This window comes from Gymnoscopelus microlampas, assembly GCF_963454915.1.
Source record: "Gymnoscopelus microlampas genome assembly, chromosome: 22".
Classification (NCBI taxonomy): domain Eukaryota; kingdom Metazoa; phylum Chordata; class Actinopteri; order Myctophiformes; family Myctophidae; genus Gymnoscopelus; species Gymnoscopelus microlampas.
Window position 1 is genome coordinate 21,547,804 of NC_139959.1, and position 22,530 is coordinate 21,570,333.

At 42.3% G+C, this 22,530-nt stretch overlaps 1 protein-coding gene across 8 annotated transcripts in view; it reads right to left on the reverse strand.

The window, feature by feature from the left end:
• col11a1a (collagen, type XI, alpha 1a) overlaps window positions 1-22,530 on the reverse strand; it is a 125,203-nt gene that overhangs the window by 16,370 nt on the left and 86,303 nt on the right. For all 8 annotated transcript variants that reach the window (XM_084049242.1, XM_084049237.1, XM_084049239.1 and 5 more), the window contains 13 exons: window positions 18,874-18,981; window positions 18,502-18,609; window positions 17,585-17,638; window positions 16,754-16,807; window positions 15,929-16,036; window positions 10,579-10,632; window positions 10,174-10,227; window positions 9,987-10,040; window positions 8,980-9,033; window positions 4,428-4,535; window positions 3,700-3,753; window positions 3,519-3,572; window positions 2,056-2,109 (listed from right to left, as the gene is read on the reverse strand). In XM_084049242.1, the coding sequence (XP_083905368.1) occupies window positions 2,056-2,109; window positions 3,519-3,572; window positions 3,700-3,753; window positions 4,428-4,535; window positions 8,980-9,033; window positions 9,987-10,040; window positions 10,174-10,227; window positions 10,579-10,632; window positions 15,929-16,036; window positions 16,754-16,807; window positions 17,585-17,638; window positions 18,502-18,609; window positions 18,874-18,981 (918 nt within the window). The remainder of the gene's footprint in view (window positions 1-2,055; window positions 2,110-3,518; window positions 3,573-3,699; window positions 3,754-4,427; window positions 4,536-8,979; window positions 9,034-9,986; window positions 10,041-10,173; window positions 10,228-10,578; window positions 10,633-15,928; window positions 16,037-16,753; window positions 16,808-17,584; window positions 17,639-18,501; window positions 18,610-18,873; window positions 18,982-22,530) is intronic.

Below are 22,530 nucleotides of genomic sequence, written 5' to 3' on the forward strand. Positions count from 1 at the left end.
AAGCTCACAATGCATCGCAAAGCGACGCGTTGTGAGCTTGTAGATCTGCTATTTTAGAGGAATGTTTTCCCCACAGAATAAGGGGCTTAAAGAAGTGTTAAAATGAGGTCAAAAATGACCTCAACGACTTTCACATTGAAACAGTGAAACGGTGAATACTGAATTACGGAGCGAGGCCGGGAACAAATCACCATGGCAACATTAACTTTTAATGCAGTGAACTCTCCTCTGTTCGACCTTAGGCTTCGACCAAAAAAAGAAAAAAGGTCCCTTTCTAAAGTCATTATTTATTCCGCTAGTATCTGAGCCCAGTCACAAATGATGGCCATGATCGAGCCTGATGATAATCAGCGCCTACACATGAGGTCAGTGTGCAAAGGTAGGGCTGGGGGGGGTGGGGGGATGGGGGGCTGCCACGAAACTCCCAACCAGGGTTGCCAGATTCTGTGAGAGAAACAAGCAACCAGGTCTAGGAAAAACAAGCCCAAAAGAGGCGACTATGGGCCACAGGAGCACTGTAAACGTATGCATCAGCTATTTGAAAATAGCAGTCAGATCTGCAAGCTCACAACGCGTCGCGATGCGACGCGTTGTGAGCTTGCAGATCTGCTATTTTCAAATAAAATCTGGTGGGGAAATTATAATAAGCAGACCTGGCAACACTGCTCCCGACCCCTCTCTTCTCTCCGTCTCCGCTCAACAACCCACACAATGTCTGTACAATTGCCAGTGCTTTTTGTGCTGCGGCTGTCAATCGGCTGGCATCGAGATCAATAGCGTCAGAATCGCTAGCATCTCCCACCCCTCGCCCTCAAACGCCACAAGCAGGTAAATCGTTTCTGAGTTCTGCAGCTTCAGTCTCGAAAAGCTTTTTTTTTTTCTTCGATTTATCTTTTTCTCTCCAAGAGAATTGAAATAGATGGCCTCACATCCCGACATTCGTTCAATGGGCTATCGAGAGTTGGAAACGTCTTCACTTCCACCGTTTACGGTCAGCTCGGCACATTGACCGGCCACTCCACCCCCCACCCCCCCCCCCCACCCCACTCTATTTTTAATGAAAATGAAGCTCCCTGGCTTCCCTTGCCAAGATTGAGACATTGTGTTGGAGTCACTGCAGACAGCTTTGATAGCGATCTGTTGGCCATGGGTGCAAGACTCCATGCCAGCCAATATGCACTGCCTTTTGTCTACATTCATAATGGAGTTTAATGCATTTCCCCTGGGTTTTTTAGACTTTGGGGATTTAAGTGTGACAAAAGCCTTGGTTGATAATCTATATACTGTACTGGGGAGGGGAGGGGGATTTCAACCCCCGCAATAATAACCAAAACCCAGTGGTGTAAAGTAAGTACTGTACTTAAGTACAATTTTTAGATACTTTTATTTTACTGGAGTATTTCCAAATTTCAATACTTTTACTTCTACTCCACTACATCTCAGAGGCAAATATTGTACTTTTACTCCACTGTAATTATTTGAAAACTTTAGTTACTAGTTATTTTGTAGATTTTGATTATTATTACAAATCATACATAAACCACTTCAGCCCTAAATATATATTTCGGCCATTTGAGAATAGCCTATCAACAAGCATTGTAGATCTGCTATTTTCAAAAGATGTTTATACATTTTGAACTTGTGAAATGGGGACATTCTGCATGATGAGTACTTTCTACTTTTGGTACTTTAAAGTACATTTTGATACCAATACTTTTGCACTTTTACTCAAGTAAATGTGTAATACTGGACTTTTACTTGTAACAGAGTATTTCTACATTGCAGTATTGATACTTTTACTTAGGTAAAATATTTGAGTAATTTTTCCACCAAAATGGAACCAAATGGACCCTTACCAGTCTGTAACTCTGAGAGCTATGGGGGTCTGTGGCCTAATAATGCATAGTGCATACCAAACTTGTGGTGCTTGAAATGAAAAAGGTTTGTATAAATTTAACAATGCAGCTTTTGTAGAACGAAGCCACGGTGGCTTTGCATATGAAGAGTGACAATGCCCAAACGGCTGTGTGGACATTGTATTGTAACTTGACTTACTCTCTTGCCTGGTGGTCCTGGTGGGCCAGCTTCTCCTGATGGACCGGGCGGCCCCTGGAAATGAGAGCGGAAATAACACAGTCTGTATTGTCAAAACAACAACAAAGAAGTACAAAAATACCATTTTCACAATGTTTTGTACCAACAATTGGCTCGGTGTTGATGTGGATTTGGACAAGAGGGCAGCTCATTATTCTCTGCCAACAGGACAAGAGCTCAGAGAGCGTATTGACATTTAGGAAATACTCAAACAGGACCATGTCCAAAAAAGAAAAAAAAGTCTAAGCCAAAAAAAAACACTCAAACGAGACATCAGACCTTCTAAAACAATGGGCTCTCAGGGACAGTTTCATCCAACTATCCCCCAGCTAATTGCATGCAATTAAACCTAATTTGTCAACGGTTGCATTGGCAGATACCTGCCAAAACATTGAAAAGAGAAAAGGCGGAGTTATTCAGCTGTTTGAAGGGTTTGGAACTTTGGTACAGTGACAAACAAAACAAAACCACAAAAACTATACTCAAACGCTAATTGAAGTAGAAGGCGGTTATGCATGTTTTTCTCCCTCTTCACTCCACTGCGGCATTTCAGAAAATGTATTACGTTTTTAATATAACTTCTAAATACACTTGAGTACAGAGAAAGTCCCTACCAAAACAGACTGAAATTCATTCTTCAAAAACTGTATAATACATTTCAAAAGTTTCCCTATTGTTTGTTTTTGGTGCTGATAAAAAGTAATTTACATTCATAAATGTTAATAGGCACTGTAATTCACAGAGCGACGCAGACGGCCGGCACAGCACTGTTTACCTTCTATTACTGAGAATACTATATGAACCTGAGATGCAAAGTACAGTACACACTCACCCTAGAACCAAGTATCTGAAGTAAATATCATGATCTAGTATGCTGCTGCACAGGTTATTTACAGTACTCACCAGTGGTGTAAAGTAACTACAGTAAGTACATTTACTCAAATACTGTACTTAAGTACAATTCTGAGGTATTTTTACTTTACTGTTGTATTTCCAATACTGTCTATACTTTTACTTCTACTCCACTACATCTCAGAGGCAAATATTGTACTTTTACTCCACTACAATTATTTGAAAAATGTAGTTACTAGTTACTTTGCAGATATAAATGATTCATACATTAACCACTTTAGCTCTGTTTTATACATAGGCTATTTGGAAATAGCCGATCTACAAGCTTGCAACGCGTCGCATTGCGACGCGTTGTGAGCTTGTAGATCTGCTCGTGTACTCAAGTACATTTTAATTCCGGATTTGTACTTGTAACAGAGTACTTCTACATTGCAGTATTGATACTTTTACTTAAGTAAAACATTTGAGTACTTTTTCCCACCACTGGTACTGACTACATTATAAGCTTGCAGCTTTTACAGGAGGGAAAAAATAAGTGGTGGGTAATTATACTTCATTTAAAATCTACTCACAGGTTGACCGGATTCACCATCCTCGCCCTTCTCTCCAGGTCCTCCGTCAGTACCCTTCATAAGACAGGCATGGACATGTTAGATCATGGACAATGTATAATGTATTTCCAGCTTTCATCCCACTGCATTGCTGATGTAATAGCTCACATGCCATGATGCAAATTTCCCCCCATATACTTACAGCAACGCCAGCCTCTCCAGGGGGTCCAGGATCTCCAGGGAAGCCAACGGGTCCCTTGAGACATGAAAAAAAAAACATGCATCAAAGATCCCCCTAAGCTCTGATGTTGAATTGCGGTCTCTTTTTTTTTTTTTTTTATATATACAGGTTTTGCAGTATAGATAGTGATTTAGAAGATTTAGTCTCAGTGGTTGTGATAGTGGACTGATGATGGTAAAAATACAGGTACAGACGAGAAAAGTCAAAGGGACAACTTGAATCAGAGAGAATGATACCTGGGCACTTCAATGAAATGCTTGGAGCACTCGCCTGGTCTGAACGTATTTATTATGTTGCAGGGGTGACTTGCACTCGACTGGTCTGCACATATTTATTATTTTGCAGGGGTGAAGTCACCCCTGCAAAATAATAAATATGTGCAGACCAGTCGAGTGCTCCGGTGTTTTATTTGGGTAGGTCTCACCCGATGTGCCCGCGTATTATTCTCTCTGATGGTACAAATATGTCAGCGCAGCACTCAACTATTATCTCATTGCCATATTTGGCATTAAAATATAATCTCCTTCAATAAAAAAGGCTTTTTAGCTCTTCAACATGGTCTTGAATAAAGAATGCCTGCCAATCGGCCAATGGGGGTCATTTCATCTGAAGTGCTGTATACTCTATGTTTGAGCTCTTATGTGACTGAGAGCCAGAATTGACTATATGGAGAATTTTGGACAACTTACAGGGTTGCCCTTGGGACCGTCATCTCCAGGGGGTCCTTTGGCGCCGGCAGGTCCAGCGGAACCGGGGGGTCCAGCTTCTCCCTTGTCTCCTCTCTCACCTTTAGGTCCCTGTGATTGTTAAGAGGGGAGGGAGCGTTCAATACATCAGCACCATGGGGGGACAGCACTTTTCCTTTAACCCGTCAAGACCGGGGAAAACATCTGTCATTTTAGATTTCTTTGGCTATTCAAAAATAGCAGATCTACAAGCTTATAGCTCAAATCTAAAATGACACAGATGCGTTCCCAGTCTTAATGGGTTATCAGAGTCAACACCGAGGCCAGTGAGCAATATAGCACATTAAAATGCAGTCAGCATCTGCAGAGAGAGATTGGACCCCAAAAAAGCATTTCGCAGAATGTGTAATAGACAGACCAGCTTCTTGATGTGAAATGAGCCTGAAAGATATCGTTTTCAGCCTTGGCCAGCACAGCGCCGAGGCACACTGCACTCAAGCTTGTTAGAATGCGATGACATCCTGACACATTTAGGACAACTTTATTTGAAATGCTGAAAGGGAACATCTTGAAAGGCGGGCAGGCCTCTCAAGTACATTTCACTGCAAGCACTGAGGCTTCTGGAACCTCAGAGACACACAAACGTTTGACATGGAATAGGCAGGAGGTATTACACATGCTGGTGAGCACGTTGCCCCTTGCCACATGCCCCGTGCCAACCTGTCGATCTCTTGTCGTACCTACAATAATGACAAATGGCAGCACAGCTAACAGACCCATCAATACGCAGCACTGCGTCAAATCTAAAAAAAAAAAAAAGAAATGACTAACAGCTCATCAAAATGTCATAGCTTTTGATATGGTTCCTATGCGTTTTAGGAGGTACAGTATTGAGGGTCAGGAGTGGATTTGTTACATATTATTCTTCTGTTAATTTTATATTTTACCTGCTCTTTCTGTTGCATTGTGTCTTGTATGTTTATTAAAAAGCTACTAAACATAGTGTGTAAAAAAAAAAAGAAGAAAAAAAGGTCATAGCTCTCTGAAGCTGCCATATTGATATGGTAAATGAATAACAGCACAATCTCAATCAAAGTCACAGACTTTGAAGATGTTGTTTCAAGTGTATAGATGTCCTATAGCCAGGTGACAATGGCTGTGGCATCACGATCCAAGGAATACAGGGGCTTTTTTTTTGTACGACCAACGGTTCAAGAGTTATAGGCCAAACATAAAGCGACCGGGTATAGTGCCACCATAGAGCACCGAAGTCTGACGTAATGTACGCATCCTACCCGGGTCACATTTTTTTCTCCCCCATTTTGAATTCTCATAGACGTGTTTAATATCGCGACATATAGGAACTGTGTTTCAAAAATAAACAAATGAGCCCGGCTGTATGAAGCATCAACTGACGCCGAGAAAAAGTTACCGCCGCCGAATTAATAACATTTTACCTGGAAACAGACCGCATCAAATATGGGTGAATGACTATCGTATACATGATACAGAACCACCTCCCTGACAATATTGCCGGGACAGTTTGTTTATTTTTGGACCACAATTCTTATATGATACTGACTGATACTAAATGCACTAAGGCTTAAGGATGAGGCAATGACAGGCAGGGTCTGCAAGATTTCGTTCAGGATTAGAACATTGCAATGAGCATTATAGAACATTGGACATTAGATACTATAGTGCAGGGATATTCAACTAGATTAGGCAGGGTGCCACGATTGTAAAAGATGACTTGAAGTCGGGGACCAAAAGACTGTGTGCTATAGGTCAGATCATAGGACACAATAATGGACACATTATGTGCATTATGGTAACTTATCAGGGCCTGCTTCATATTGCATTCATGCATTTTGATGTTTGATAGGAACATTTCTGTGTCAGTCCTTAGTGTACAGGCTTAGATTTAGATTTAGATATTAAGAAAAAAGGAAGGCAGGCTGGCTGAAGTGTTTACTTCTTCGTATGAATGAAAGGTTATTTAATTTCCTTTTGAGCACCCGGGTGTTTTTGTGTGTCTGAAGTGGATGGAGATGGAGAAGCTGGAAGATGGACAAAATCCTCACAAATCTAACACATACTACAAGCTAATGGATGCATAAGGAGAATCATCTCTTTGGTGTCATTAACAACATCCACTCAAAACTCAGAAATAGTTACAAATGGATGGTCTGTGATGGATGAACTACACTCAACACCCCTGTACTCTTTCATATTGATGTGCCACTGATGGATCTTTTGCCAAGCTGCCACATGGTGAAAAATGATAATTGCTGAACTACTTGAAAGCTAGTTATTATTCTGAAAGTAGTAGAAGTAGGGAAGTAGTAGAAGTAGACACCATTTATGGCTGTTTTCTTTCTTTGTACTATGGAAAGGTCTTTATACTTTTACTTTTGATATTTAATACATCATTTTTTAACACCAGATGTTTTTTTGTACAGATTGTACATATGAGGTGAGCTACTTTAACACTTTGACCCAAGTGATTTTCTTTTGGGTGAATTACTCACCAAAGATTACATTTGCCTGCATTTAGGTTCCTGTAGCAGTGTCTTGACTCCAAATTTGCCGTAGGCCTACTGGTGGATGTTCATTTGGGACCCTGAGCGAGTCACCAACATTCCTCCTTTCTAAATAGTAGCCATAGCCATGGTTGATTAACTATGAACGTGCTTCGGTTAACGGTTGTGAAAAACATTCGAAATGGTCATCCTGTGTACACCGTCAAATAAAAAATGTACATTGGAAGATGGAATATGTTCCAGGGGCCACAAGAAAGCTCTGCTGGGGCCGGATTTGGCTCGCGGGCCGGCAGTTGAATATCACTGCTATAGTGCTTCAATCCACATGATCACCTTGCATGGTCCTGCAATTTCAATAAATTGCTCCTCCAATCCATGTGTTCATCTTTCTTGTCGCTGACAACCTTGTTGTCGGTACGCCTGGCTGCCAGTGGTTAAACGAACGCTTTGCTACAGTGTAGCATTTTCCCCAGTCCATTATTCCGATCTCTCTTGCATGCTCATTTGACATCGCCATGCACCCAGTAGCAGTGGTGGAAAGTAACTACTGTAAGTACATTTACTAAGTACAATTTTGAGGTATTTTTTACTTTACTGGAGTATTTCCAATTTTCTGTACTTTTACTTCTACTCCACTACATCTCAGAGGCAAATATTGTACTTTTTACTCCACTACAATTATTTGAAAACTTTAGTTAGTAGTTATTTTGAATACTATTACAAAACATACATTACCCACTTCAGCCCTACAGTATACATGTGAAAATAGCCAATCTACAAGCTCACAATGCGTCACGATGGGACGCATTGTGAGCTTGTAGACCTGCTATTTTCAAAAGATTTTTTTTATACATTTGAAAAATGTGAAATGGGACATTGTGCACAATGAGTAGGCCTACTTTCTACTTTTGGTTCTTTAAGCGCATTTTGATACCAATACTTTTGTACTTTTACTCAAGTAACTACAGTAAGTAAAACATTTGAGTACTTTTTCCTCCACTGCCCAGTACTTGCAAAATATGCCTATGTCCAAAACATTATTATTATGCACTTCAGGTCGTCCAGTGAAAATCAAACTTCTCTAGGCTATGCTGATATAATCAATGTCGCAGAAGGCTAAAACATTTTCGTTGGCAACAGTCCACATAATGTCCTTCTTCCGTCACTCTGTAAAAGCTAGGGTACCGACCAAACATCAGTATCACCTCTCAGAATGTAGGATTTTCCTCCTGATCACAAACTCCTGTCCGGGATAAGCCAATCTCAGCTAAGCCTAGCTTTAGAGCAATCATAAGAGCAGGCATATGTTGCTAGCGATTATGTTTTAAGAGTCTGGGAAGAGAGTCAATTTGGCAGGCCGCATGGCCACAGGGCGCTAGGCAAACGCTAGACTCAGAGCCCCGCTGGCAGGAACCAGCAGGCTCAACAGGAGGCACAATTAGCCTCACGCTCATGAATACAAAGTGTAATTTTGTTGAAGCAAAATGTCCTCGTCAACAGAGCTTTTTCTGACAGAGTTCTGCCTCTGGATCAGGTGATTGTTTGCCTGAATGGTTAACCACTGTTGACATTATAATTTTGGGGTGATGTAGAAGATCCATAATAATAATGATAATAGTCTCAGATGTCTGCATGTACGTGCATAAACATACAGACATAATCTCACCTCAGACTATACATAATGACATTGTTATTTACTGTGGAGTGTTGAAAGACACAGCATGTTATCAAGGTTTCTTTTTTTGCCTGAACTCAGTGCATTTTAGTTTTAGTCTTTATATCTTGTTTTCTTTTATTTGCTCACTAATCCATGGAGCTGACATGTCACCAAAAAAAAGTACTTATACAAACTGTATGGAACAAATAAAGGTTAATTGACTGGTTTGTAAATGTCAAGAGGTAAACCGACACACCCATGTGCAAGCACATGCACACGCACACGCACACACACACACGCACGCGCACACGCACACGCACACATCATACGACAAAGGAAAAAGTGTTCAACTTACTCCGGTTCCGGGCTCTCCAGATGGTCCAGGGTTGCCAGCCTCACCTTGCTCTCCCTGTAGTTTGGGAAATGAATGTCAGTGTCAAATAGAACAGAGACACCTACAGCAAAACCATGGCGTGCCTTTTTAGGCTTTGTCCCTTCTACATTTGAGTCATAAATTACAGCCACGGGTTCCAAAAATGATTGAAGTGCATTCTCTGAGAAGAAAAACAAATGAAACAAATGAAAAACTACCAGGTCCTGAGATATGGGCTAAATGAAATATCACAATATTGTTACCAAATACCTCGATGTGGGGATGACTATTGGTGCTCTCATAAAATGTTTTTTTACACAAAGAGACTTTTGATAAATAATCATCAATAATGCCTAGCTATAATAACTAATGGGTAATGGCAAATAATAGAACAGCTAGAAAAGTCACGCAGGTTCAGGCAAGTTCATGAGATGACTTTACTGTAATGCAGCCTCTAAAAGCAGGGAAAAAAAGAGATTCATGCCATATTACCATATTACGATATCCCAAATCCCAGACGATATCTAATCTCATATCACAACAACGATATAATATTATTACCCAGCTCTAAAGCAAACATTTAGTACATTCTGTAAAAAAAATCTACTGTGTATTTGATAATGTGTTATATAAGTTGATTAAGTTAAGTTCACAGAGAGCCACCGCAGTCGGTGTGTGTGCCCTCTCAAAGTGATGCAACCCCTTCGCCGTTTCAAATTCCGGAGTCATTTCAGGCTCTCCGGAGGCATCGCATTAACTATTTATCATGCAGCCCTCTGCCAAATGGCAGTAAAATGGGCGACTCTTGTAGGAAGCGTTGTAAAAATGGGCATTAATAGTGTCAGAGCACTAAGTCAGACAAAATGGTCTGCTTCTATTACACGAAGCGACTCCTGTAGATGAGAGCTAGAGCACAGCCACAGGGAGAGAGTTGGGTGGCGGTATTTGAGCACCGGGCGGTCACCTGCTAGCGGCTTATATGTACTCACCTTCTCGCCCACAGATCCCATGCCGCCCACACCACCGGGAGGACCTTGTGCGCCCTGTGATGGGAATGACAAAAAAGAGACAAATCACGATCCGTCTCGACACAGAGAGGAAATATAATTCTGAAGCCAATTATTGACGTGAACGAGGTCGTTAATGGTGATGACGACATCGTCAGGTGGTACGTACGTCAGCTCCGCTGGGACCCTGGGGGCCTCGAGGGCCAGGTGGACCAGGAGGACCCTGAATAAGGGGACACAGGAAATGGCATGTTCAGACATGAAGTAACACAACAAACCTGGCAACCCTATTTTGGGATTGTAATATTGTAGGTGAAAATTTTCCAAACAAAAATCTACAAAATAGCAAAAATAGCAGATCTAAAAGCTCAGAACGCCTCGTGATGAAACACCTTGTGAGCTTATAGATCTTTTTTTTAATATAGCAAAATAACCGCCCTAGAATCTAGGGCTTATGTGGGTTATTTTGCTATATTAAACATTCTAGGGCCTAGATTATAGAAACTACTCCAATTTAAGCCCTATGGCTTATATAGACAATTAAGCTATGTCAAAAAGCATATATGTTACTTACCATAGGACCAACGTCACCGTTCTCTCCCTTCTCGCCTGGAGGTCCAGGAAGACCCTGGGGACAAGGAAGAAAGAAAAGAAACAAACAATCATATTAGTGGTTAAGGAAATAATGAGCATGGAGGTGCTGTTTTACGAATACACAATGGTGTCATTTAGATTTGTTTGTGTTGTTAAACACGAGCAACAGCTGTTGCAGCAGTACTGCGTGAGCTTTAATTGGACAGCTATAACACTCGCTTGTTGCTCGCCCGCATTTTAACGAGACACATAATACAGTTAAGTAATACTAACTAGAGTCGATATTTGTTGCGGAAGCAATACAAATGAACTATGTAAATACATATTTTATGGTACACATAGAAAGTGTAGAGAAAGTAAAACCCTGCACCTTCTGTTTGTTGACTGAAGCAAGAGTGCAGTTCTGGCATAGACTCATGTTGTTATCCTTACTTTTTATGACTGAAGAAGCCATCTAAATTGAATAAATGTGCCACATTTTTTGGGGGGTATTTGTGTTAGGCAGGGTTGTCATTTGGGGTTTCAGGGAATTGGCAATTAGTGTTCACATTAACCTCAAATTAAGTTTTTTTTTTAATGCATAATTATTTCCCCCAACTCAAACAAACCAATTTTTTTGGCAGATTAATTTGATTTCAGATCGACGCTGAGTGCATCTAATCCATGACTGTCCATGTGCATGTGACATGCGTTCTCGACTGCAACCACCATCTCGTAACTGCTTTCAACCTGGCATGGTGAGTCATGAGAACTAATAGGACTGTTTTGCCTTTTACCAAAAAGCCCAGAGTGAAGGCAGAGAGGAGAGATTGCGTAATTGGATGATGATCGACTGTCTAGACGTGGCCTCTCCGCCACAGACTCACCAACTTGTGGATTCATCGCTTCAACCCTCACTCAGTTGCAGTGTTGATTTTCACAGTAAATTTAGATTTAGTTTTAGTCATAGTCTTTTGAATAAAATTCCATTTGGTTACATATTTTAGTTATCTGAAATATTTTAGTTTTCGTCTAGTTTTAGTCAACTAAAAATCATTAGATTATAGTCGACTAAATATACTGTTGATTTAGTCGACTAAAATGTATTTTGGCGGTGCCTTGATGGTGTCGTAATGGCTGATTTTACACTTGGTTGCATGGATCTCTTCTCCACTAGTCCCTCACTAACATTTTAGTCTAGTTCTTATTTGTATATTTGTGTATAAGACTAAGACTATATTTAGTCTTAGTCTTAGTCATCGTAGCTTAGTTTTTATCAGTCAGTCAGTGAAAAAAGGTAGTCGACAAACATTTTTCGTCATAGTTTTAGTACTCCTCTCCAGTACTTTCCTCCACCGATTTCCCCGTGGCTATACTGCTTGCATCAAAGTCACACACCTCCAGTGCCAGAACCCTGTCCATGGCCCTGCACTCTGACAGCACACAGGTTTGAGTCAATCTGTCGCGGTGGGGACTCCACTATCCTTTATCCTTGATGTGCAATGAGAATCCATCACTTCCCAAGGACACTATATGTCTCCCACCTTTTCCTCACTATTCACAGTCCAAAAAGTTATTTTTTGTTCCCCCCTCGGCCAAAAATATCCTCAATAAGACTAGCCGGTCGTGTTCAGTCACACCAGGGATATACAGGCAGCCAGGGAACACTGTCTGTCAGAAACAGAAGCCTATATACAGCCTGACTTCCTTCTTATTTGTGATGTAATATCTCTGTTCTGTTCTGGTGGCAAGGACTGGCACACTGGAAGTTGAGTTTGATTGCGCAATAGTTTTGCACATTATTGTACTGTAAGTAAGGGGCATTGGCTATAATTCTAGGCCTCATCAGGATCCAATAAGTTAGTAAATCAATACCTCACAGTTCGTATGACTTTACTTTATCATCTTGATTTAAATTAATATTGTATACTTTTAGTTTTTCTTTACTTACTCAACTGGTTTGGCACTAATGTTTAACCCAGGCTTGGTAGGGGGTATCCAATGCCTCTGCTTTTGATTGCTATTAAAAAAATGTATTTTTTTGTATTTTGTTCAAAAACAACCCCTGCTTTAACCCTCACACAACATTATGGATATTGATTTATTAGTATTGAAGCTACATCTAAAACGTATACTGTTGTACTTTATCACAAAGATTGTTGCTCTGGAACGGAGCACTGCTAAACGCCTAAAGGACAGTAAACAGAAGTATAAGGTATCACACAAAAGAGTGTGTGTGCGCTATGCAATTCAATGTGCTTTTGTTCCCTTTTATACAATGTTTTCTTATTTCTCCCAGCAGTGGCATTCATAGCTCCATGGCGACAGAGAGCTGTCGCTGTGTGGTGTGTTTTTAAAGATGGAATATACACAGCAGATAATCAACAGCCCAATGTTAGGGGACATGGAGAGAACATCGGAGCCTTTTCTGTAACCTTTCGCTTGTATTTTTTGCCGTCATCTTGACTCAAAGGTGCAGACACAGATCAGAGTGTGCATGCATGAACCCATACACATTTTGAACCCTGACATTTCTCTACCAGTAATTGCTGTGGTTAAATTACTGCGCCGGTGCAGTTAGCTTAGGTGTGTGTGTGTGTGTGTGTGTGTGTGTGTGTGTGTGTGTGTGTGTGTGTGTGTGTGTGTGTGTGTGTGTGTGTGTGTGTGTGTGTGTGTGTGTGTGTGTGTGTGTGTGTGTGTGTGTGTGTGTGTGTGTGTGTGTGTGTGTGTGTGTGCGTGCGTGCGTGCGTGCGTGCGCGCGCGCGCGCGCGCGCGCGCGTGCGTGCGTGTGCGCAGTGTATGGGTGTGTGTGCGTTTCAGTCAAAGGCAGTTTGCCATCAGCCATGTTGAGCGGGGAAAAAAGCGAAACGCATCAAAGAATTCTTTCCTCTTGCTATTTAACTGACCTGTCTGCCTCAAATATCCTCGGTGTGTTTGGTGTACCGTATGTCTGTGTGCATGTGATTAGTGCATTTTTATATAGCGATGGAGGAAAGCATGCAAGGCTTCAACCTGCTCATGGAGAGCAGTTGGGGGTTCAGTGTCTTGCTCGAGGACACTTCGACAGTAACACAGGGGCAGGCCTGTATTGCATATATTTCCGTGTGTGTGTGTGTGTGTGTGTGTGTGTGTGTGTGTGTGTGTGTGTGTGTGTGTGTGTGTGTGTGTGTGTGTGTGTGTGTGTGTGTGTCCTGGCGTGCACGCGTGCAAATGTGATTCCCTCCCCATGGTGAGGAATCTCATCAGCACCGAGGTCTCCTTAGTCAGAGATCGTTAGCGAGGCTACTAATTATTCGTGGGCGTAAATGTGCTTGATGACGGCCTGACTGCTGGAGCAGGTCAGCGTGCGCGATTAATGGAACGGCGGCGGGAAGTGAATTACTCCCAATTAAAATCGGATTGAACAGTGCCTCTACTGAGGACAGTACCTTGGAATAATGATCGCCATTACTATGTAATGTCATCAAGACAGTTTAAACGTGCAATGTGTTTAGCTTAAGAGCCCAACCGCTCATAAATTAACTGATGGATGAGGTTGCCGAGCGCTGTTCTCAAGCGGAGCTCCTTTTATTGTGAAAGGTATAGGCTGATATTGTCTGGAATCCTCATATTATGTCCAAAACGGTTACTTTTTCACAGTGGTGTAAAGTAACTGAGTACATTTACTCAAGTACTGTACTTAAGTATAATTCTGAGGTATTTTTTACTTTTCTGGAGTATTTCCAATTATCAGTACTTTTACTTCTACTCCACTACATCTCAGAGGCAAATATTGTACTTTTACTCCACTACAATTATTTGAAAACTTTAGTTACTAGTTACTTTGCAGATATGCATTATTAAATTATAAAACATACATTAACCACTAACCACCTATTCTAAACCTAGGCTATTTGAAAATAGCCGATCTACAAGCTCACAACGCGTCGCATCGCGACGCGTTGTGAGCTTGTAGATCTGCTATTTTCAAACATTTTAGTACTTTTACTTTTGGTATTTTAAGTACATTTTGATACCAATACTTTTGTACTTAGTACATTTTTCATTCCGGACTTTTCCTTGTAACAGAGTACTTCTACATTGCAGTATTGATACTTTTACTTAAGTAAAACATTTGAGTACTTTTTCCACCACGGAGGCACATAAGGATTAGCCGTAGCAGCATAGCATTTTGTATGCATGGAGGATCTAATCCGTAAAGCTGACCTGACCTTGAAGTATAACCACCGACAGTGTTTCCCTGAACACGATAAGCACTGTGGCAGTGTCCTGTCCTTCTTCACTAAGGTCATTATGTGATGGAAAAACACGGCAACCGAATGGCTGCCGTGTTAAGTGGTCAGGTGGGTGGTCCGCGTGCATCAATCGGTTGTGTTCCGGCTTGGATAAATGGAACTAAATGGAACAGTATAGCTTTAAGCTGCCGTTCATCAGTATCACAATGAAAACAATTTTTTTAAGGTTTTAAAGAGAAACAAAAGTCATTATTAACGTTAACATATCAATACAATCGAAGTGTTTTGCCAATTGTTTGGGGGGCCCTTTGCAATATCCTCACGACCACACAGCTCACAGGCTGAGAATCACTGGAATAAAGGACATTTAGCTGCGTTTCTAGCCGTGTCAGGCGTGGCGGTGAATAGAAGTGGTGCTGAGCTCTGTAATCATATAGGGGTCAGAGCCGCGTTGGAACACAGTACACACGACAGATCCAATTAGACGCAGCCCAGGGCCAATCAATACTGTACATCAACAGGTGGTGAATTAGATGACTGTCCAGCTGGGTGCTTGCTTGGGTGACTGTGCGGGCGCCTGTGTTTTGTTGTTGTTGGTTTGGTTTGGTTTGTTTCGTTTGGAGGTGAAATAAAATAAAAGTGTGTGCTAAGTTATACAACACACAAAGAACTGTGTGTTTCTATTTGTCCTCAGTGGAGATAAGTACGTTAAGGATGCTCACATACCGCAATGGTTCTCAAAGTGGGGTCCAATGAGAGTGTGCAAATGTTAGTGTGCATTTAGTGTCAGTTTGCACACTCCCAGAGTTAAGTGGGTCCTTGAAGTTAACACGTTTGAGAACCACGTATACACGGTATATGATGATGTTTGTAATGTTGTGTAACGTCTGTTATGCATGGAGGGAAACCAACTAAACCGTGATAAATAAGTACACAGGAAAATATGTACAGTATATACACACTAATACACTGTTTCTTGGTTTTAATGTATGGTTTTCAAGTATATGATGTCTGTGTGTGTGTGTGTGTGTGTGTGTGTGTGCGAGTTGTATGTACGTGTGTGTGTGTGTGTGTGTGTATGTGTGTGTGTGTGTCTGTCTGTGAGTTGCAGCCAACCTGTAGACCGATGGGACCTGGCGGTCCGGGGAAACCTCTGGCACCCTCATCTCCCTTCTGTCCAAACATCCCCTGCTGACCCCTAGGACCCGGCTCTCCATCTCCTCCCTGAGGACAGACGCACACATTTTTAATCAGACTTTTCACATTTCATTATTACACAGCAGGAGGGTAAGACATGCTGTACAGAGCAGGCCGAGAGCCGTGTGGAGTAATGAATTCAGTGCAGGCGCGGATACGGTATCTGCTGCCTGGTTCGCTTAAATAGTCATCATTGATAATTCATAGCTTGTAATGGCTCTCGCTGACTACTAAGAGTAACCCAGAACCTTCCATACCCTGACACTTTCCAAAACCCTTCCAGAAGTTCTGTAATGATTTTGTGTTAGTATTATTATATTTATTGTAATTATAACCAAAGTAATTATAACTGAAGTGGGAGGTACGACATAAAAACATTAGCTTCAATTAGCCCAGTTTATCTGAAACCGAGCTCTAGCGTACAGAAACAAACCCAGAACCAGTGAAATACAAAGTACACGTTTTGCAGCAAGGTACGGTTTGCTTAGTTCTAGTAGTCAAAAAGAGCCATAAGTTGCAAGGTATGTAATTTGGGGCGTCCTCGACACGCAAAGTCTTGTGAACTGGTTTAAACACTAATAATACAAAAAGGAAGCAAACCCAAATACGTACACTTTAAAAACAAGCCAAAAAAAACCTGCAACCCGCAGCTACCAACATTTACAAGCGACTTCACAGAACAACTAGCCCAAAGTCGCTTATAATAAGTGGACATGGCAACACTGGGTGGACAGTGGTACTCACAGCTGGACCCGGTGCACCAATAGGACCTTGTAGACCAGCTGGACCAGGAGGACCCTGAACACAGGAGAAAGAAACGGAAGATTATTGACCGATAATTAATTTAATTCATTCTTTATTTATTCCATTCATGGTTTTACATGATAACATATTTATTTTTCCTTTTTTTCTTTTACATGAAGAATTACAAATGAAAAGGAGCAAGAAGATACATGGTATTATACCTGCCCCTATCTTCAATTAAAAGTCATCAAATAATAGATGATCTGTCCAATGGCTACCAACCAGTACATCACCATGACTCATCAAATGAATGATGCAACACTTAGAATGACAAAACCCCTAATCCTTGCTTATGGATCTACTTACTGAAAATGATTGACGTAATGATCACACACACATGGCATTTCAAAACCACTAATGCTTGTCTATGGATCTACTGGACCATGGACTTTTCTTTCTGGATGTGCTATGATTTGGAAAGACATTTATCCCCTATGAGGATCAATATTGCTGCTGCATTGCATTAATTGAGATTCTGTGTTCTCATTGGTGTCACTATGCTACTGAATGAGAACATGCATAATGGAGTAGCAGGAGATTGGGGTTGGGACGAGGTTCACTTCATCACAGTAGGTGTAAAGTAACAAAGTACATTTACTAAGTACTGTACCGTTTTGAGGTACTTTTTTGTTTTGTTTACTGGAGTATTTCCAATCGTCTACATTTTGACTTCTACTCCACTACATTGTCAGTACTTCTACATTGCAGTATTGATACTTCTACTTAAGTAAAACATTTGAGTACTTGTTCCACCACTGCAGTTCATCATACCTGTTCTCCTTTGTCAGCCTTGCTTCCCTTCTGACCGGGCTCTCCAACCTCTCCCTAAAAACAACACACAAACACACACAAAATGGTCTTACAAACACGCATTCTCTTCCGAATGAGAGCAGTTTATAGGAAGTCTTCAATGTGGTGTTGGTGGTGGGGGTGGGGGGGGTGGTAAATCCATCTTATATAACATACGAAAATGGCTCCATTATCTGTGCTGACAATGATTGTGTTGTCATGGGCAGCAATCAAGAGAGTTAATACGTGTGATTACATTCACCGCTATGCTTCTGATTACATAAGGACCAGTCGTTGAAAGTAACTAAGTATATTACTCGAGTACAGTACTTTTACTTGAGTATTTTGATTTTTTCTATACTTTATACTTCTACTCCACTACATCTCTTGAGGAAGATCTTGTACTTTTTTACTCCAATTTGACGGCTTTAGTTTGCACATTTAGATTATTAATATAGTTCATACATTGGCTAATCTAAAATAGCCGATCTACAAGGGCACAACGCGTCGTGAGGCTAACCGTTGTGAGCTTGCAGGTCAGCTACTTTCGAAATAATTGTACAAACTTTGAAAAATGAGAGCACTTTGACAATGGTACTTTTTATGTCAATTCTTTCATAAATTTACTCGAGAAAATATTTTAATGGAGGACTTTCACTTGTAACAGAGTATTTTTATATTGTAGTATTGCTACCTTTGAAGTAAGAAAAAAGGCACCACCACCACTGTCAAGGACAAAGACAGTGACAGTAGGTTCGCGCGTGAAAAACAAAGAGATGAAGATTGATCTACATTGTGCTTTAAGCCCCAGAAAATACGTCCCCAGTGTTGGTGGTCTGGAAAAGGAGGTGGAACACAGGTCCACAGTGGATGGAAGCGGGGGGGTTGAGGGGACTGACCTTGTCACCATCCTCTCCAGGGGGGCCCTGGGGTCCGGCAGGGCCGGGCAGACCGACAGGACCTTGGACACCGTCACGACCGGCTGGGCCTTGAGGCCCTTTCTCACCCTAGAGAGAGAGAGAGAGAGAGAGGGGGGGAGAGACACACACACGCACACACACACACACACACACACATACACACACATACACACGCACACACACACTTTCATTATATACTGAGATAAACTAAATGAAATGCAGCACAGCTGAAGCAAATTGACGTGATTGTGGTGCGAGTTGTGACATTTACTTTCGCCGGGGTCTAGTTTTCTGTGTGTGTGTGTGTGTGTGTGGACGGGACACTGGGGGGAAAAGAAACGATGTACTTACAGGTGCTCCTTTCTCTCCAGCAGGTCCTGGGGGTCCCTGGGGACCAGTTCTACCGGACAGACCAATTGGACCGGCCGCACCAGCGGCTCCTCTCTCACCAGGCGAACCCTATGTGTGTAAATTGTGTGTGTAAATTGTGTGTGTGTGTGTGTGTGTGTGTGTGTGTGTGTGTGTGTGTGTGTGTGTGTGTGTGTGTGTGTGTGTGTGTGTGTGTGTGTGTGTGTGTGTGTGTGTGTGTGTGTGTGAGTGTGTGTGAGAGAGAGAGAGAGAGAGAGAGAAATATATAGAGAGAGAGGGGGAAAAATAGAGAGTGAGAGAGTGAGAGAGAGAGAAACAAGGTGAGCAAGGAAATAGAGGATAAACAGCAAGCAGGAGCCTCTATTAGTTCATCAATAATGAACCTGCAAAAAACCCACCTACACAGACATGGACTAAGTGAAAAGGTGGGCTCGCAGAAGCTAACGAGGTTGCTTTCAAGGTCTACCAAAGCAAGGCTGCTATTTCAGAAACCCATTAGCTGTCCGGCGTGTACATTAAAAAGGAGAGACGGACAAAGAGAGAGAGAGAGGTGAGGACCTAGCAGAGATTCAGACAGCAGAGGAGCCTCTCCTAATTATTTAATGAATTAAGAATGTGTCACATCCACTTCGCAGCGCAATTTCATAGCAGAGCGCATCTCCATCAAATATGTACTGTATAAAACCTGACAAAAAAAAGAAGGAAATGTTAAGAGGTGGTCACAGCAAACAGGGTTGCTTTTAAGTTGTGTCAAAGCCATGGAAGCCATATGTCTATTAGCTACTAGCCGTGTTGGACATTAACCCTTTCAATCCAGGAACGCATCTCATTCATTTTAGATTTCTTTGGCTATTCAAAAATAGCAGATATACAAGTTCAGCTTGTAGATCTGCTATTCTTTGAAAGAAATCATGAAAATGTGTGCGAATCTTTGAATATATAATTTTTTGAAAAGAACATTTGTAACTCAAATCTTTGCTTCTGGGGGTTCCTGGCACAATACATATATTCAAAGATTTGCAAAAAAATGTTCAAGATTTTTCAAAAATAGCAGATCTACAAGCTTATAGTGCGGCACTCGGTACCGCGCTATGAGCTTGTAGATCTGCTATTTTTGAATAGCCAAAGACATCTTAAATGACACAGATCCGTTCCTGGATTGAATGGGTTAAAAGGGAGAGAGACAGAGAGTGAGAGAGATGTGAGGAGATAGCAGTGATGCAGACAGCACCGAGGATTGATCAGAACACTAAGTGAAAGCCCGAGGTCACGGCTCTCGCCGCGCTCCGGCGAGATCGTTGAGGTTAAGACGGGAACACGTTTGCGAGGAAGGCAGCCCCTACCGTTTGCTATAGTCGATTTTTATTGAGACTGCTGCTGGCTCCTGATACCCAGATACAGGGGTTCATTGGTTTCCTAAATCTATAAAAACCCTGGACCAATGCAGCGGCCAGCCAGGCCGATCTATGGCGACTTTTAGCAGTTCAGGCTCAGCGCTCACTGTGAACGCTCTCTCCCTTTTCTTTTTTAACAACATTTTTATCCCACGATTTTTGTAACTCTATTTTTTCATCCAGCGCCAATGCCTAAGCTTGTAGTCCTGGGCGCTACTCTCCCTCTGCCAGCCTGGGGAGAGCCCCGAACTGAGCTCATGCTTCCTTCAACACATGAGGATTGAGCAGGCTCGCTTCTTATCACCCGACAGGGGGGAGTTTTCCCGGTAGGACGTAGCGCGTGGAAGGAACACGTTATTCCAACCAGTTCCTTTCCCCTCCATCAGGCGCCCCGGCTGACCAGGGGGAGGCAGTATACAGTAGAGACCAGGATTACTGCATGTTTTTTGTGAGGGTACCTACACGGGGAGAACATGCAAACTCCACACAGAAAGGCCCTTTCGCCAACCCCACCTAGGGTATGGGCGCTGATGCCTGACGGAGGAGAGAACACGCCACCAGCGCCCACAGCGTCCCCGGCGGGAATCGAACCCGGGACCTTCTAGCTGAGAGGCGACAGCGCTATACGCTCTCTACTTCTATCATTGGTGTACAGTGTTTTTTTTTTATCAGTTCACGCCTCCGCACCCACGCACGACACTCGCTCGTCTCTTCACTGCAATCTCCATTGATCACAGTGAGAATTACATCACGGGCTCTTTGACACAATTATGCGAATATGGAGGAGCGCTTTCCAATTCAGATGTGTGCTCAGCTGTGTTTCTAAAACCACTGTTACTGTAGGACTCTGACCAGGTGGATTAAAAAAAGGCTTTTTTGGATGTAGCCCACACAGAGCGTGGGGGGGGGGGGGGCTGTGCCGAGCCTGGACGGCAAAGCTGACAGAAGGTTGCATCCGTCCGCATGAAACCTTTGGGTTTTGGGGGGAACAAAAGCCTCTGTCGATTATTTGACAGCGAGAGATGTCTTCTGGCAGCAGTAGAATGGTATAGCGTGCGACCTCGGAGGTGGCGTGGATCAGTGGAGTCCAGGCACAGCGGTGACGGTTCGCGAGGCTGGGGACATACTGTGGTGCCCGGTCGACTGGATATTCCCACACACCATATGGGCGCGCTGTACCATCTGTGTGTGTGTGTGGGCGGGTGTGCCAGGGAGTAATTGAGCAAACAATCTTGACTACCCGGCTGTTCCAGTGCATCGTTGCTCGCAAGACAAATCACTTTGTGTAGAGTGGCGAGGTGAAGTGAGGCCAACGCTTTCATAAAAATAAACAAACTGACAGATGACATACGTTTTTTCACCGGATATAATGAGCACAATACGTTTCCATTTGTCTTACTGTGCTCCCGTGAATCTCGGCGCTTGGCTAGTTGGGTGGTAATGGATTTTTTTAAGCAATGGCTAACGTTCCCTCATAATTCTGCGGTTTAATTGTCACCGGTGGTGACACCCGCTGTGAATCAAATCCTATAACTAGACCATACAGGAGCAATTCTGGCCAATTATTACAATGCTCATCTAGTAGCTACTGTGAAATAGATGTGGCAACTTGCAGCACTCTTCGGCTCCTCGGCATCCGACATGGACGTGCCCTAGCCGTGGTTCTCAACCATTTCAGGCTGTGACCCCCCAGAAATAATCATATTTGAACTGACAAGCTGACAACCCACCCTGACAAGCACTTGGAATTGTAGGAATTGAGGCATTACATTTAGTTTGACTCGGTTCCACAGATAAATACTGTGAAAATAGCCGAACGGGAAAATAGCCGATCTACAAGCTCACAACGCCTCGCAGCGCGAGGCGTTTATTTTTTATTTTCATAACGTTATATTATTTGGCCAATGTTTGACCAGTGTTTATAGTATAGTTTGTTGATTACTTTTGATGCAGTAATGGACTTTTTCCTTCTACTTTTTAGGTATTAAAAAGGTCTTAAAAGTCCTTAAAATTGCCACTTCACTTTCTAGTGAAGTGGAAAACCGTGGGGGTCCCTACCCACAGGTTGAGAACCACTGTCCAAGAGCAAGGCATAATCTCTTTAATCTCTCCGTGGCCAATAGTGGAAGCACCCAAATGACCACCCGCATGAATTTGAAAGCAAGGCACTTCTAAAGAAGGTGGCATGCATGTTCAGCAAACCTATCTTGGAGAAAAAACCTGACTCTCACGCTAAAAAAAAGAG